This window comes from Mizuhopecten yessoensis, unplaced genomic scaffold (assembly GCF_002113885.1).
Source record: "Mizuhopecten yessoensis strain PY_sf001 unplaced genomic scaffold, ASM211388v2 scaffold10325, whole genome shotgun sequence".
Classification (NCBI taxonomy): domain Eukaryota; kingdom Metazoa; phylum Mollusca; class Bivalvia; order Pectinida; family Pectinidae; genus Mizuhopecten; species Mizuhopecten yessoensis.
The window spans coordinates 91,558-110,423 of record NW_018408490.1 but is presented as its reverse complement, the minus strand read 5'-3'; the positions used below and the strand labels follow the sequence as shown (position 1 = coordinate 110,423).

General features: G+C 37.5%; 1 protein-coding gene across 1 annotated transcript in view; it reads right to left on the bottom strand.

Annotated features, from left to right (window-relative positions):
* LOC110460128 (polycystic kidney disease protein 1-like 2) overlaps nucleotides 1-18,866 on the bottom strand; it is a gene marked incomplete at its 3' end in the record, with an annotated part of 70,940 nt that overhangs the window by 48,438 nt on the left and 3,636 nt on the right. The window contains exons 3-6 of the mRNA XM_021512863.1: nucleotides 16,887-17,024; nucleotides 11,038-11,175; nucleotides 10,619-10,654; nucleotides 799-1,002 (exon numbers count right to left, since the gene is read on the bottom strand). Coding sequence (XP_021368538.1) covers nucleotides 799-1,002; nucleotides 10,619-10,654; nucleotides 11,038-11,175; nucleotides 16,887-17,024 — 516 coding nt within the window. The remainder of the gene's footprint in view (nucleotides 1-798; nucleotides 1,003-10,618; nucleotides 10,655-11,037; nucleotides 11,176-16,886; nucleotides 17,025-18,866) is intronic.

Below are 18,866 nucleotides of genomic sequence, written 5' to 3'. Positions count from 1 at the left end.
CTGACAGAAATGAAATATGGTGCAACACTCTGACAGAAATGAAATATGGTGCAACACTCTGACAGAAATGAAATATGGTGCAACACTCTGACAGAAATAAAATATGGTGTATGACTGACAGAAATAAAATATGGTGTATACCTCTGACAATTAAAATATGGTGTATACCTCTGACAGAATTTAATACATGCATCATACTGATAGAAATATAATACTGTGCATCAGGATTACCTCGGTGAATCCATTTCCCATAAGGTTAAGGGCAGAAAACAAGGCTAATTCTTGTAGCATACCTTTTCATCTTTTCATGCAATTGTATAGTTATGTGGTGGGGATCTCAAGAGTTCCAAAAACATAAGCCAAAGACTTAAGTCTCTAGAGGAAGGCCATACTCTGGGGCCAATTTATGCCCAAGAAATTATATTTATTATATGATTATGGGTCGGGGATGCTGATCTAAATAACCATTTCAAACTTATGATGGAAGGGACAAAATCCAATTTGGGATTCCCACAACCTAGGATTCTTTCCAGTCAACATGATTAATAGCCATGTCCCATTGTTGCCGGGGAAAAGTTGAAAAGCAAATAATGGCCAAATTACCCCCTTTTGACCCCTCAGCCTCCAAGGTTGTCAACCATTTGTACACTTGAATCTCTACTTAGAAGCTATCCCAGTCAAATTTGGTGAAACAACTATTGAATGGTTCAGAGGGTGAAGTGGTTTGAAGAATCTATTGACAGAAAGATGCCATTGCAAGCTCACCTTGGTCTTTTGAGAATTCAGTTATCAACTTACCTGTATCGTTTATGATTATCCTAAAATTCAAAGGTAAAACATTGTTGTGAAAACCAGTACAGCTAATGGAAAACTTGGTCAGACTGGAGAACCCACGGGTTGGACTACAGTCACATGAACCAACTACTGGCATATCATTGGTGACAGTGTTTAAGAGTGAGGCAGATCCAAACAATCTAAGGTCGTTTGTAACGTCAATCAAATCTGTAAAAAAAATGAAATAATTCACAAAAACACAAAAATGCATTAACAGATTCTATGTGATTGTTTGTTAATATAAAACACCTAATCCATTATGTTTTTGAAAATTTGCTTTGCTTGCCTAAAGTCTGATGTACTGTGTCCATCACATACTGTCGGTATAGCTAGTAATGACAACACCTTTTAATTCCTGATGGTATTACCTTTTACCTCCTGATGGTATTACCTTTTACCTCCTGATGGTATGACCTTTTACTTCCTGATGGTATGACCTTTTACTTCCTGATGGTTGACCTTTTACCTCCTGATGGTATGACCTTTTACTTCCTGATGGTATTACCTTTTACTTCTTGATGGTATGACCTTTACTTCCTGATGGTATGACCTTTTACTTCCTGATGGTATGACCTTTTACCTCTTGATGGTATTACCTTTTACTTCCTGATGGTATGACCTTTTACTTCCTGATGGTATGACCTTTTACTTCCTGATGGTATTACCTTTTACTTCCTGATGGTATGACCTTTTACCTCCTGATGGTATTACCTTTTACTTCCTGATGGTATGATCTGTTACTTTCCCATAGTATGATCTGTTACTTCCTGATGGTATTACCTTTTACTTCTTGATGGTATGATCTGTTACTTTCCGATGGTATGATCTGTTACTTCCTGATGGTATGATCGGTTACTTCCTGATGGTATGATCTGTTACTTCCTGATGGTATGATCGGTTACTTCTTGATGGTATGATCTGTTACTTCCTGATGGTATGATTTGTTACTTCCTGATGGAATGACCTTTTACCTCCTGATGGTATGACCTTTTACTTCCTGATGGTATGACCTTTTTCTTCCTGATGGTATTACCTTTTACTTCCTGATGATATGATCTTTTACTTCCCGATGGTATATGACCTTTTACTTCCTGATGGTATGACCTTTTTCTACCATAAATATTGCATTTGACCATAAATATATCCAATATGAGTAGACTTTCCAAAAGTTGGTGCATCTTGCCACCTTTTTTCAATATTGTAAATCAATATACCAGGTATATATTATGATTTTATCTTTTGTATATGAGGGATATGACAGACATCAAAAATGTACCTAGGAACGTTTATTAAATATATATCACCATTAAAACTGTATCGGGAGGTCAGTGTTTAATATTGAGATACGGAAGAGGTTGTTAGGTTAATATTGAGATATGGAAGAGGTTGTTGGGTTAATATTGAGATATGGAGCAGGGTGTTGAGTTAATATTGAGATATTAAGGAGTGTGTTGGGTTAATATTGAGATATGGAGGAGTGTTGGGTTAATATTGAGATATGGAGGAGTGTGTTGGGTTAATATTCAGATATGGAAGAGGTTGTTGGGTTAATATTGAGATATGGAGCAGGGTGTTGAGTTAATATTGAGATATTAAGGAGAGTGTTGAGTTAATATTGAGATATGGAGGAGTGTGTTGAGTTAATATTGAGATATAGAGGAGAGTGTTGAGTCAATATTGAGATTTGGAGGAGGGTTGGGTTAATATTGAGATATAGAGGAGTGGGTTGAGTCAATATTGAGATATGGAGGAGGGTGTTGAGTTAATATTGAGATATTAAGGAGAGTGTTGAGTTAATATTGAGATATAGAGGAGAGTGTTCAGTCAATATTGAGATATGGAGGAGTGTTGGGTTAATATTGACATATAGAGGAGAGTGTTGGGTTTATATTGAGATATGGAGTAGTGTGATGGGTTAATATTGAGATATGGAGGGGTGTGTTGGGTTAATATTGAGATATAGAGGAGAGTGTGGAGTCAATATTGAGATATGGAGGAGGGTTGGGTTAATATTGAGATATAGAGGAGAGTGTTGGGTTTATATTGAGCTATGGCGGAGTGTGATGGGTTAATATTGAGATATGGAGGAGGGTGTTGAGTTAATATTGAGATATAGAGCAGAGTGTTAAGTTAATATTGAAATATGGAGGAGTGTGTTGGGTTAATATTTAGATATAGAGGAGAGTGTTGAGTTAATATTGAGTTATGGAGGAGTGTGTTGGGTTAATATTCAGATATGTAAGAGGTTGTTGGGTTAATATTGAGATATGGAGGAGTGTGGTGGGTTAATATTGATATATAGAGGAGAGTGTTGAGTCAATATTGAGATATGGAGGAGTGTTGGGTTAATATTGAGATATAGAGGAGAGTGTTGGGTTTATATTGAGATATGGAGGAGTGTGATGGGTTAATATTGAGATATGGAGGAGTGTGTTGAGTTAATATTGAGATATGGCGAGTGTGGTGGGTTAATATTGAGATATGGAGGAATGTGTTGGGTTAATATTGAGATATGGAGGAGAGTGTTGGGTTAATATTGAGATATGGAGGAGAGTGTTGGGTCCAACACACCTTCTTAGGACCGGCCAATAAGGCCCCCCGAAGAAGCAGACCGTTTGTGTGTGTGTGTGTTCAACAGAACTGCTAACACATCTCCGCGAGGGAGACACCAAACCCCAAGGATTCCATGACAGAAAAGCTCTGGGGTTAAATAGAGGTGTAACGATTCACCGATGCATCGATGAATCGTATCATTTCTTGATTGCCGATGCATCGTGGCATTCACCGATAATATCGCGATACAATAATAAAACAAGAGGCCCAGGGGCCTTAATAGCTCACCTGGTATTTTATTTTTCAATTTAAAACCTGCTGAGTACCATTCAGGTTTATCAAAGGAGTACAAGTAACAAAGTTGCATCTTCCTTTTATAAATATTCAATTCCCTTTGCCCAAAGATTCTCTAAAACAAGTTTGGTTAGGTTAAAATCCCTTCATCGGTACAGAAGTTGGTTAGACTTTAATGTTTTCCTCTATTTCCCCTAATGGGCCCCACTAATCTGCCCCAAAGAAGGGGAATCCACACACCTCAGTTTAAACAAAATTGATTCTTTTCTCCCTAAGCATGCTTCAGACTGCATTTGGTTTAAATCCCTTCACTTGTATAGTAGGAGAAAAAAAATCCTCTATTTCCCCTATTGGGCCCCGCTCCTATGCCGCCAGAAGGCCCACACCCTCCGTTTATACAAACTTGAGTCTCCTTTGTCCAAAGATGCTCTAGGACAAATTTGGTCAAAATCCTTCTATTGGTTGAGAAGAAGAAGATTTTTAAAGATTTACCTATTTTCCCCCTTTTGGCCCCGCCCCTCAGCCCCAAGGGGGGTTATACCCTCCGTTTATACAAAACTGAGAACCCTTTGGCCAATGATGCTCCTGACCAAATTTGGTCAAAATCCTCTGAGCCATTCAGGACAAGTAGCATTTTAAAGGAAAAAGTTGCCGGACGCCGGACGCCGGACGCTGCACCATGGGATAAGCTCACTTGGCCCTTTGGGCCAGGTGAGCTAAAAAACGGACAGTTACTGCTCTTTTAGACTGGTTACCAGTCCTGTATTGCGACCATTTATCGGTAATATTTCAGACATTTCCAGAAATATTTAGAAAAGTACTAGCGGCAATAAACTTAAAGCACACAAACTGCGCAATAAATTGACTTGACACTCAAACAAAACCGACAAAACAGAGTTCTGATATGGAGCTAGCTCCGGGCCGTCAGCAGGCAGCAAGCGCCATAAAAGGAGGAGGAAGGGAGATCACTCAGTGGCTCTGTCGTCAAGATATGGGTTACGTCACGGTAATGGGGAGGTCGGGATATTTGAATCTTTTGTTTTTGGGCTACAATGATGGGTGTAGGTATTGTTTATGCATACTAAAGTTATGGTTATTATTACTGAAATGAAATTGCACATGCATTACAAAAGCCCTATGGGTCTCCATTGTCATTTGTGTTGTAATTAATATGGTTGTGTTAATGTGTTTTGCTGTTCTGCCACTTGAAGTGGAAATGATCAAGCATGCATGTTAAAGCAAGTTAGTATATAGGTAATGCAAATCCAAAATGTGGCCATGGTTTACTGAAACCCAAAGTGATGTTGGGGAATGATATATAATGTAGTTAGTCAGGAAACCAATGGAATAACATAATACTAAGTATATCTCCCTATGCTGATGATCCTTAAAAGTTGTTATTTTTGTTCAATCTAATTCAACTCTTAATTTTCATATCATCTAACTGACATCCCATAGTAATATTAGCCTGATACATCATTGACATTTATGTTAAACAATTATGGAGAAACTAATTTATGTGACAGTGTCACTCTGCTTATTTAGATCAAAATATCCTTTTGTCAAATTAAGCTGCTAAATCCCATTTTTTGTCCTTCCCTGTTTTCTAGTGTCCACCCCGCGGCTCACGAGATGTCACAATTACAACATATAAATAAATCATATGTATATCACGGATATTGGAACATGCAGCGAAGCTCTGTTTACTAAACATACAATAAAGACAAGAGTTTTGGCGTCAATGGCTCACCAGATCAAAAATTGAAGGGTTGCCAGATTTATTAAATTATTCTGTATAGCTTGTTCTCTTGAAATCATTTCTTTCCTTCAATATCTTAACAGAAGATTTGAAATCAAATATGTTTTGTGATGGTGTGGCAAATAATACTGCCACATGGTGGCAGAGGCATCACTGATGCTTTGTTGCACAGGGTTACTAAAGTTTTCCCTAGTAGATCCAAAGGATAGTTATTTTTTATTTGTGGTAGTAGCTTGTTCAAAAATTGGCGTCAATTTTTTCCTCAGCAAAACGTGTCAAATGGGGTGCACGTCAGATGCTGCAGGGGGGACTGACCTCTTGACCAATGAAAATCCCCCTAATTGCTTCTAGCATTGAAGGGCCCCATACAGGGGATAATTATATTTAAGGGTACCCAATGGGGATATCAAAAATGAAAAAATTTAAACATTCGTTGTCTAGATTTGTTTTTGTGAACAAAAAAGAATGTCTCCCCCTTGACAGTTTAAAAGTTACGGCCCGGACAAGATATTCCTGGACACTTTGCATATTATTATTTGAACATTGACCTTGAAGTCAAGTTTTATCAGTATATCTTTAACTTAGCACTTATTTGACATTATTAGAGGAAATGCCTCCTGCTTAATTATAAAACGCATATTATATGCATGAACATGTTCTAATTGTAATTCAAAAGTCCTCAAAACTGACCCAATAGTCGCAAATGATACTTGATTGGAGTTTAAATGCCATCATATACTCACATACTAAGTTTAAGCAAAATTAGACACAGTTAGGGACCATTGGCATCACCTTTGTATACTTAATTCTATGTTTGAAACAATCAGACTTTTTTTTACCTTTGACCTTGAGGTGTAAAGGCTACAGTGACCACATGACACAGCATTGTATATCATCTGTAGGTGATGCAGGTATACTGCAAGTTTCATCAAGATGTCTTTAATGGTTTACTAAGTAAAAGTTACAGCCCAGACAAGATGTTCCTGAAAAATCTGCACATATTTGACCTTTGACCTTTGACCGGCACAAATTGTATACTCGCCATAGCTTTCTTTGGGTGTCATAGTGTTGCGTGACTTGAACCCCAGAAGTCATTCCAAATATACTCGTCCCTGAGCTAAAGACTGGTGGTACCACCAATCGTTAGGTAGTGCGACCTGTCGGAACTGGTCGTTCTTTCGATTGTTGTATCGTAAGACAGGTGGCAGGACCAGTACATGTAGTTACGACCAATCGTGCAACTACTTGAACCGTGATAATGCACGACTGGTGGTGGGTCTATGCGCGACTGGTGGTGGGTCTATGCGCGACTGGTGGTGGGTCTATGCCCGACTGTTGGTGGGTCTATGTGCGACTGGTGGTGGTTCTATGCGCGACTGGTGGTGGGTCTATGCGCGGCTGGTGGTGGGTCTATGCGCGACTGGTGGTGGGTCTAAGCGCGACTGGTGGTGGGTCTATGCGCGACTGGTGGTGGGTCTATGCGCAACTGTTGGTGGGTCTATGCGCGACTGGTGGTAAAACCATGTAAGGTAGCAGTATACAGCAGAAATGGCCCGACTCTGATAAACAAGGCACATGTCGAGGAAATGTAAACACAGCGGATTTACCCTACACACCACATGTATACATGTATATATATTTGAAAACTGCATTACATTTACAATACATATAAAGTACTGAGAAGTGTATAAACCTCTTTTTCTATGTATGTCACTTATGTGTAAACCATGGTTACCACATCAAAAAATGCCAAAAAATGCTATTTATGACCCAAAATTTGACCCCTGCAACTAGTAATTTTTTACCTAAGTTCTGTCTGAAATTAAAGATTACCTACCTGGTTGCAGAATAATCTGGGTCCCAGTAAAGTTATAAAATTTGATTTTTTGCAATTTTGCATCGTGTGTTGTTGTCAAAATTTTACCGCCTGTAAAGCTAGCTTTTCATGTGTACGCACCCTTTCGGATTATGGCCAAAATTTTATTCTCCAACCAAAAAAATCTTCTTTTTTTTTACAAATGTGAAGCTCAAATAGCCCACTTCATCATGCTTATACCAATTTTAGTACAGTTTTATATTTTTTGGAAATAAAAAATGCAGTATAGTGGCTGCCTTTAGATGTTTTGGAGAAGCAACCATTCACACATAGCTGCATAATGCCTCTATGTCAACAAACTGAGGGAGAGACAAAACATATTGTCTCATTTTTGGTAGAGATATACCAAGCTGGAAGAACAAGGATAGGGCTACAGTAAGTTGTTGTCACTTGTGCCCAATCTTTATGTAATTATTTACAATAAAATATATAAGAGCAGAGATGGCAGGAGAAATATCTCCTGTTAAAGTCTTGACACGATCTACAAAAGACAGCCCTCGAGCTGGTGCATTTAACCATAGAAATGGGACGATGATACCTCATCAGGATAGAATTTGTCCTTTGTGTTCTCAAGGTATTAGCAATGAGTATCCTTTATTTGTAAGCAGAATCAGTACGCAGAATTCTAATTTCTTTGTGTAATATAACTGTGTTCTATCTCATGTGAGTAGAATAACTCGAAAATATTTGAAATGAAAAACTTTGCATGTAGCTATATATGCGTAAATGAGATGAAGATCTACTTAGGTTCAAAGAGATTCCATTACCAAAGAATTATTGAGGATGGGTTTGGCATATATGGGTCACTGCAAGGATTGTATCAATTCACAGAGTTTGCTAGTCGAATACATGACAACATCAAGATAGAGCTCAGATGGAGTAGAGAATGTTTTGAGTGTTTGGATACATTGAGGAAAGTTGAGGATGGCCATATATAGACAGATCTCTATAAGCTACAGACAAAGAGCTCTAGGTCAGGAATGACTCCTCTCCCCCGTCTCACCATAAAGCATCTTGCATTCGGTCTTGGACTGAGGTTACGGTCTGTGAGAAGGATGAAGATACATCAAACAGAGAGCAGAACTAAAATCATGGCAATGAAGGTGCAGGATGTGACTGTTGTTGCTCTGTATGAAAAAAGATAAGTCATGTCCCGTTCAGTAACACTAAGACTGAGAATTTCAGCCCAGTAACGAATGGTAAGTGTACTGACAGGAATATCATCTACGGTTTAGTATGTAAGAAATGTGACAGGGTTGTATATGTAACGCTCATCGAAAGAATGGTTTGAGGAACATGTGAGAGACGTTCGACACAAGTCATATAGACACTTAATTGAGGAAATATGGAACACCAAATTTCTGTATGGGTGTAATATCCAGAGGAACTCTGATGGGAGAAACATGGCTCTTAACATTTCATGACGTTTTGTGTTTATGACGGCGTGCTATTATGACGTCATATATTCAACGAGTCATTGTGACGTCATACATTTTCACATAATTTCCTGTACCTCGGAATAAGCAAGATGGACGTTACTTGAAACACACGTTGACATTTCGCCATTGAAGAAGGCCAGAGGCCGAAATATTGTGACTTAGAGTGACATTTGTTCTATTTTTGTATAAATTAGATTAACATACTTCATGTGAAAGTATATCTATAGTGCTGCTACTGAGTTCCATAATATATGTAACCTCTTGTTACACACAGAAAGTATGTGTGTCTGAGTGAACAATAAAATCTGGGTGAAGAAAGCCTGTTTGACACCTCATTGACCTGCTTACATTGATTCCTCCAATATTCACTGGTAAAAGTGATCCTTGTCTAAAAAAAAAACTAAATGAATGGAAGAAATGGATGAAATTAGTAGATTTTGCCTAAAACCTGACATGATTTAGGCTGATATCTTAATTATTCAGTAACAATTCTGTTACTTAACTTTAACTAGAACACTGACAGGTCAGTAAGGGCCCCGTCTTGTGGCAATATATCCCCCATAATCATCAAGAAGCAATCTGCCCATATAGCTGAGCTTGACGTTTGCCATTTGGACTTCAAAAAGAATCGCAAGTTCATTTTACATGTACTATGATGGAGTCTTGTTTCCTTCCACCTCCATATTTGCTGGGCTAACAGAAATGTAAATACCGGTGCAATACTCATTTGTTAGCTTTGATTTGTTTTATTTCACCTTATATACCTCCTTCATCAAGAGCCAGGGTCAAAGTCAGAGATCCACTTTGTCTTTGACCATTGGACCCAAATGACCTTGACCATTAACCCAGTGACCCTGAACTTTGGTCAGTTGACTTATTCTTTAATTCCGACCAACTTTGCTTCTTGATATCATAACAAAATGTTCATCAGTGAAAAATACAATCCTTGACCTTGACCCTTTGGACCCCGTAACCTGGACTTAATGTCAGTTGACTCTGTGTTAAGTTCTGAACAACATTGCCTCATAATGTCATAACAAAATGTTCATCAGGGAAAAGGTACAAAATTTAACCTTCACCTTTGACCAAGTGACCTTTACCTTTGGTCAACTGACTCCTTGTTTAATTCTGAGCAACATTGCTCCAAAGTGTCATAGCGAAATGTTCACCAGTGAAAAGATACAAAATTTAACCTTGACCTTTGACCCAATGACCTTGACCTTCAGTCAGTTGACTCCTTGTTTAATTCTGATCAACTTTGCTTCATCATGTCATAACAAAATGTTCATCAGTGAAAAGATGCAAAATTTGACCTTGACCTTTGAATATAATGACCTTGACCCTTGGCCTCGACTTTTTACCTCGGCGTCTCTCTTTGTTTAATTCCAAACAACTTTGCTTCATAATGTCATAGCGAAATGTTCACCAGTGAAAAGCTACAAAATATGACCTTGACCACTGACCCAATGACCTTGACCTTTGGTCAGTTGACTCCTTGCTTTATTCTGATCAACTTTGCTTCATAATGTCATAACAAAAAGTTCATCAGTAAAAAGATGTAAAATCTGACCTTGACCTTTGAGCCTAATGACCTTGACCTTTGATCTTGTGTATTTCTGTGAACTGAACGCTTTGACCAAGTTTCATGTACATCGGTCAATAAATACCAAAGTTATCAGCCAGGAACAAAATTTGTGGACGGACAGACAGACAGACAGACAGAGTGATTACTATAGGGCACCCGTATCACCGATACGGGGCCCTAATTAGTATCTAGCTCTGTTTTGACTTCCTTTCCTGAAATGCTTGTTCTGATATCTGTCTTTAACTTTTCTTTTCTTCTTTCTCTTTTTGTTTTCTTACCAGCTTCTTTTTCTTTCCTTTTGTCCTTCCTTCTTCCTTATAGCAATACAGTGTGATATTAAATGAAGTAATACCTCTCTATAAGCAGTCTTTAGTGATACAAATTTCATTTTGCATAATTTGTATGGTATGAGTGGTGATACGAAAGATGATTGGTGACAAATAGGTAATTATATGATCTGAATGAATTACTGATCCATTATTATTGTCACTGTATTGAAAATATCTTTTGAAAATAAAAAAAATATAAAAACTTTTCAAGGTCACAGGGGTCATATCTGTTAAAGTACTAAATGACTTCTTCATAAGCATCAAAGGGCCCGAGTAATAAGATTTGGCCAATATTCTAGATATGCATAAACTATCAATAATTCTTTTTGATATAAAAATTGTATGTACAGGGCATGGAGGAGACTTACTAGAGCCACACTTGCTGCCTTGGTAGCCTGTCATACAGCCTTGAGTACAAGTTCCATGTACATTGTTACAGACACCCTCTAGACATTTGACCCCACAGTTGTTCTCACAGGCAGGACCCCACGTTCCAGGAGAGCAGGCTACAAATGATAGAAGAACAGTAGTTTAAACAGTTCAAATAGTTACAGACTACAAATGTTCAGCCCTCACAGGCCCCAACGTCTCAGGAAAATAAATGACACTGATCATGAAGAAGGGGAGGGAGGGAGGGAGGGTTACAAATATGAGGGAGGTGAGGAGGGGTAAGGAGGAAGAAGGGAAGGGGGAAGGGGAAAGGGGGGCAATGCTACCATATTTGGCCTCATCAACATACAAGTAACTTCACCTGAAGTCTGCCTGCATTGACTTCCAGCTGAACTGGATATGTTAAAAGTGTATATGCTTTCCTTCAGTCTGGTAACTGCAAAACCTCATGAAATGACAGGTATTTCATCCAATCTAGCCATAGAACAGGTGTTGATGACAAATACTGATGACAGAAAGAGGAACGGGAGAAACATGGAGAGTTAAGTCTATCTATCTATCTATACCAGCTTTTGCTCAGGTAAATTATTCAAAGAGCTTTGCGAGTGGCAATTCTTACACAAGCATGCAGACAACATGAAAGAGATGGCAAGACAAGAGACAGAGTGAAGAGTGAAGGGAAGATGCAATGATGCTTTCAAAGTCTGTCTGAGAGGAATTTATTTGACACAGCAGCAATTATTCAACCTGTACTTTCATCTTTCCCATTAGCAGATGACAACTTTTCTTAGTGTACTTCCTTTTTCTCCCCTCTCCCGACTCACTAGGAGTTGGTTAACATTCTGGGTAACACCCTGGATGTTATTTCATTGTTTTTTTTATTGCTCAAATCTTTAATTACGGTGTTAATTGACAATGCTTTGCAACATCATCTTCCGTTGAGACATTATAAGTAGTAGTTTCCTGGCAATTGTTTGCCTGATCAGAAGAGAAATAATGTGTATCTGACTGCTGTTTGAGAACAAGAATTACACTTAATCAGAAGTCTTGTCTGTCCCCCTTTGACCAAAGCTCGGAATTGTCATGTCAATGTTGAGTTTCATGATGAAGATGCTGTCAAAGTCACTGGATAGATGCACTACTGAAACAACTACAGTCCAGGTTAATTTTTAACATTTTGAGATACAGCATGAAACAGACAGCTAAGTGCAAAAAAGACAAAAATGTTGAAGATGCTGTCAAAGTCACTGGACCGCGAAATTAGTTATTGACTGTTGACTAATTTTGTAACAATAAAAATCAAGGTAAAAAATAAATGAGAGTCGAGTTTACTCCCTTTCCTTTCTACTTCCAGACTTGCACAAACCCCGAAAATCTTCATAGCGATTCGCAAAACCAAGGGCATGCCTTTGCAGTGTGAACAATTTTGGTCACACTAATAATACACAGCTTTCAACACATTTAGGATGGATTCTCTTTTATTACTAAGTTAAGGTATTTAAGATTATATAAACATTTTACATTGATCAACTTTATTGCACTTGAGAATAGATGGTACATGTGACCGCCATTGGTACAGCCCTTGAAATATCTGAAATGTTCGTTTAAGATCTGTTTGATTCAATTTACAGATCTTTGACTGGTTCTAAATTGTTTTCTGTGATTTATGGAAAGCGTTTGACCATGTATTGGCATAGAGGATTATTATTAAAATCAGAAAAGTATGGTATCTGCAGAGGCTCGCTTTTGAATGGGTTTTAAAGTGATTATTTATTGAACAGAAGACAGCTGACTGTTGTTCTTGAAAATATTGTATCATCAGAAGTTGATTCAATTAAAGCTGGTGTTCCCCAGGGTCAGTACTTAATTGGGCCACTGCTATTTTTAGTACATAAACGATATATATCTGGAACCCTACAATCCTTTGCTAGACTTTTTGCTGATGATACTGCACTTTGAGCGTACTCGTCAAACAACCCAAACGAAATGGAACAGGTGATAATTAATCTTGATTTAGAGCATTAACTTTCTATTTGGCTGCAAAAATGACCTATAAAATTAAACCCAAACAAAACAGAGGCAATGGTATAACAAATAGGAAATTAAGATCTATTTCCATATTTGAATTTGACAACTCTTCCAAGCAACTAGTACACAAGCACAAACACTTCGTCAATAATATATCAGTGATGACGCCAAATTGAACTGTCACATAGAAGATATCATTCAAAATGCTTCTAAATACTTGTCAACTCTTCGAAAACTCAAATATGCACTCAGTAGGAAACTCCTTGAAAAACTCTATCTAGTATTTGAATATGCATGTGAAGTGTGGAATAACTGCAGCGTTACGAATATACCTAGAATAGAAAATCTTCAATATAAAGCTGCCCAAATTATCACTTGTCTGCCAAAATATACAAACAAATCTCTGCTGTACAAAGAACTTAACTAGGAATCACTTCAAGACAGAAGATATAATAGGAATGTAGTATGCTTCATAATATCACCAAAGGAAATACCCCGCAATATCTTCGATCTTTATTGCCACCATACGTATCTGAACAATCAAATTATAATCTTAGAAACTGTGACCATTACCAATATCTACCAAGTAGGCTTTGTCTTACAAGCTAGGTCATCATTTATACCAAAAGTTACAAGTATATATGGAATTTTCTACCTTATGATGTTAAGCATGTTGACTCCCTAAAACTTTTTAAGAAATCCATTAGAACACAGAAATGTAATCCTAGTGAGTAAATATTTGCTGAATTTGGACCAAGGAAAGCTAACATTATTCATTGTCGTCTATGAAATAATGCAAGCTCCTTAAATTATGACCTTTCAGAACTAATTTAATACCATCTTCATCATGTGAGTGTTACAAGGTTTCATAGGAAAGATTCTAGCCATTATCTACTGGAATGTCATTCATATCAGGCCAAAAGAACAGAAATGATTAACAAACTGAACAGGTATTCAGATATTCTGCTGACCACTTTCTTTTTTGTGACAAAAATGTTCACTTACACTCAAATATACAAATATGTCAAGCAGTCCAATTGTTTAATTATTCTCGTAAATAAACGTTTTCATTAAAACAAGAGGCCCAAGGGCCTTAGCGGTCACCTGAGTTATGTCACAGGTACTGGTAGCTTTATTTTATTGTTTAGATGTGATGTGGAAATCAGCATGTTATAACTAAAAGAAATACAATACTTGTCATGTCATCAAAGGATAGGAATTTTAAAATATTGGTAAATGTTCCCTTTGGGGCCCCGCCCTGGCCCCTAGGGTTGGGGTAGGAATCCCAATTTAACACTTTAAAACCATCTTCCTCCAAGGATAATTCTGACCAAGTAAGAATAATTTCCTACAGAAATTTGCCAAATATACCCAAAAGTGTTCTTTCCCTATATAAACTTATGTAAACTTTACCCCCTCCCCAAGGGAGAACGGATAGCTCTGGGGTCCTGAAATTTACAATTAAAGTAAAGCCCCTGATGATCTTTCCATCCATGCAGTAAAAATGACTGTAGTATCTCTAAGTCTGGAGAAGAAGATTATTGAAATATTGGTAAATTTTCCCTTTGGGGCTCTGCCCTGGCCCCTAGGGTTGGGGTAGGAATCCCAATTTTACAATTTTGTAGCCTCATCTTCCAAGGATGATTCTCACCAAGTTTGAAAAAAATCCATTTTCTGGTTCTTGAGAAGGAGTGGAAAATGTAAAAAGTTTACGCACAACGGACGCTGGACGGAAAGTGATCGGAATTGGTCCTCTGAGCTTTAAAACAAGAGGCCCAAGAGGGCCTGATTCGCTCACCTGAATATTTAAGCAGTCATAGCAAAATATTCTCATTAAATATCATATTGCACTAAAAATATTTCCCTCGCAAACTTTGTTGGCTCCATCTGTTGAAACTATCAGCAAAATATTATTATAAGATTCTATGCTTTTTGATTCTTCTTCAGAAGTTGCTTGACATATTTTTTCCTGTGACCTTGTAAGTAGGTCAATGTCATTTTCCTTCTCAAATTGGTTAGCTCTATTCCAAAAAGCTACCAGCCAAACTTATGAATCCATTTCTTTTAGTTCTTAAGAACAAATCCTTTAAAATGTTGTTGACCTCTGTGACCTCTAAAGTAGGTTGAGGTCATTTTCATTCGCAAACCTTGGTGAGCTCTATCCTTGGAAATAACCAGCCAAATATTATAATTTTATGCCTTTTAATTCTTCAGATGAAGTAGTTTGAACCGTTTGACATATTTGAACGCTGTGACCATGAAAATAAGTCAAGGTCATTTTCATTCGCAAACTTTTTTTGGCTCTTTCCCAGGAAATAACCAGCCAAATATTAAGGTTCTATACCTTTCAGTTCTTCAGAAGAAGTTGTTCTAAGCATTAGACATATTTGACTCCTGTGACCTTGAAAGTAGGTCAAGGTCATTTTCATTCACAAACCTTGTTGGGCTCTTTCCCAGGATATAACCAACCAAATATTAAGGTTCTATACCCTCCAGTTCTTCAGAAGAAGTTGTTTGAAGTATTTCACATATCTGCCTCATGTGACCTTAAAAGTAGGTCAAGGGCATTTTCATTCTCAAACTTTGTTGGGGTCTTTCCCAGGAAGCTACAAGCAAAATATTTAGGTTCTGTAACTTTCAGTTCTTCAGAAGAAGTCGTTTTAAGCACAAGACATATCTGACTCCTGTGACCTTGAATGTAGGTCAAGGTCATTTTCAAACTTTGTCGGGCTCTATCCCAGGAAACCACCAGCCAAATATAAAGATTCTATACCTTCCAGTTCTTCAGAAGAAGTCGTTTGAAGTGTTTGACACATTTGACTCCTGTGACCTTAAAAGAAGGTCGAGGTCATTTTCATCCTCAAATTTTGTCGGGCTCTATCCCAGGAAGCCATCAATCAAATATAAAGATTCTATACCTTTCAGTTCTTCTGAAGAAGTCATTTGAAGCAATTGACATATTTGACACCTGTGACCTTGAAAGTAGGTCAAACTAATTTTCATTCTCAAACTTTGTTGGGCTCTATCCCAGGAAGCCACCAGCCAAATATAAAGATTCTATACCTTTCAGTTCTTCAGAAGAAGTCGTTTGAAGTGTTTGACACATTTGCCTCCTGTGACCTTGAAAGTAGGTCAAGGTCATTTTCATTCTCAAACTTTGTTGGGCTCCATCCCAGAAAGCCATCAGCCAAATATGAAGATTCTATACCTTTTAATTCTTCATAAGTCGTTTGAAGTTTTTGACATATTTGACCCCTTGAAAGTAGGTCAAGGTCATTTTAGTTCTCAAACTTTGTCGGGCTCCTACCAACAAAGCTTTCAGCCTAATACCATGACTCTAGGCCTGTCCGTTCTTCAGAAGAAGTTGTTTAAAGGAAATGTTGACGGATGAGGACGGACGACGGACGCCGCCCCATGACATAAGCTCACTTGCCCTTCGGGCAGGTGAGCTAAAAACAGGACAGGACCAAATGTAGTCACAGATGACAATGACCTCATCTGTATAAATCTCTCCCCAGTCGCAGATGATAATTATCGTACCTTTTTTAATTCAATTTATTTTTCAATTACATCATCATCATCACAAACATACTGAAATAACTGCCTACTTTGTGTTTAATAAATGCAACTTGAAATCCAATTCTCCTCCTCTTCATCATCATTACAATTGTATTCATAGTCTCCATCATTTAACACCATCTACTACATCAATATAATGTGGTCATTAAAAAATTATCATCATTTTTATAATCCTATCTGTATACAAATACTTTCTGGCCACAGATGACAGTTATCCTACCTAAAGTGCACGAGTCCCCAAGGTAACCGGAAACACACCCTGCAATACATAGTCCCGTCACTGAGTCACATTCTACTCCTGCACAATGAACTGGGCAAGGACTCTCACAAGTTGGTCCAAATGTTCCCGGCCAACATCCTGTAATTACATGTTTAAAAGTAATGGTTATAGATAAATGTTAATAAATATGACACAGATTTTAAAGAATTTCCTAGTGGAGGCCTTGAGGGCCAATAAGCTGGGCAGCATATTAGATTGAGTATCCCAATTCAAGAAACTTAGAGAGTTCCTAAGGGTACGGGCAGAATCCAAAGTCCAATCTCTGTATAGCACTTTCATGCTCAGCAATTGTGTCTAAGGTTATAGGGTGCAAAATCTCAACTGTTTCAATGTAACTTTGTGACCGCAAAAGACTTAAGTCCCAATATTTAATGGGCAGGGCATTTAATCTGATAGCATGATTGTGGTGAATCTTCATGTCCAGCAATAATTGTATATAAAATTGAACTGGTTGTATGTGTTGGGGATCTCATGTTATGACCAAACAACTAAATTCTCCTAAACATATCTTCATACTCTGCAATTTAGGGCGAGGATCTCATTTCAACTGTTTACATGTTTGGACCCAGGGACTTAATCTGTAGGGTGGGGCAGACCCCAGGCCAATATACACACACATCATTTNGGGGGGGGCAGGATTAATGATAATGATTAATGCAATTCACGCAGCAATTGGGCAATGAATGTGGACTATAGAATCTGGCGCATCCATAATCTCCATGCTTTAGATACCATCAATTCATATAATGACATGTTTATTTGTTTCATACAGCTTCTGAAAATGCTGATTTGAAATTCCATAATTCATTGATTTTACCACTTTTATTCATACCATCTGCCCCTAATTACTCTTAACTCTTGGACCAAAAGGCCAATCCTAGCAGAATACCTGTATCTGTCTAATTCTTATGCCCATTAATTGCATCATTATAGCCTAATTATAGGACAGGAATCTCAACAATTTCAAAGTTCTATTTTTGTTCTTGCCCCTTCATTTTCATATTATAATACCTACCAGTCCCTTTGGGCTAGGTGAGCAAACAAATTATAATGCCAATCAAACACTTTCTAAATGGTAGGACAAGCAGTCTCCAACTAAAATACGAAAATGTAAGTAATACTACTTAAATGGTTAAAAAACAAATGACAGTGTCATATATCCAACGTTTCGAAAAGTAGAGCAGATTGGGGTTAATCATCAACCGTCATTCAGTTTTGGTATTTAAATGTTATTTTTAAGGGGAGAAAATCAATGAAACATGAGAATAATGTTCAGGATGTCGTTTGACTTTCCTTTAGTTTAGCTTTAGTTTCTCATTATTTCAATCATCCGAAGTTTAACTTGTTGACTAATGTGTAGAATTGCTGTGATATATTACCCTGTAAACAAACTTTTAAATCTACATTAAGGGTGCGAGTAATGTTAACACAAAGGATTTCAAATGTAACCCTTAAATATAATTTTTGTTTATTTTGTATAAAAGGGTTTTCACAGCAATCCTAGAGAAACCAAAATTGCAAAGGTTATAATCATAGCCCTTTATAATAGTGTATTTTCATTCGACCCCATAATGGGAAATCTTTTGATTTACACAAAGATGTTTTGGTCCTTTATTATAAATAAGGGTTTATTACAAAAGGAAAATAATCCCTCAACATAAACAAGAGGCCCATGGGCCTTAACGGTCACCTGATATATTTATACAGAGAGTTGATTTTGTTTTTAACATGAACAGAAATATTATTCAAAGTGACAAAAAACAATAAAACCACCTTACTCAATATCTAGCATACAGATTTCAGACTAAAAAGGATTTGAAACTAGCACCTCCAGCCCTTGGGGGTAGGGCTGGCTCAAAATTTTCAAAGTATCAAACTGTCAATTCAAGGTTATAATTCCAATCAAGTTATTAACATGTA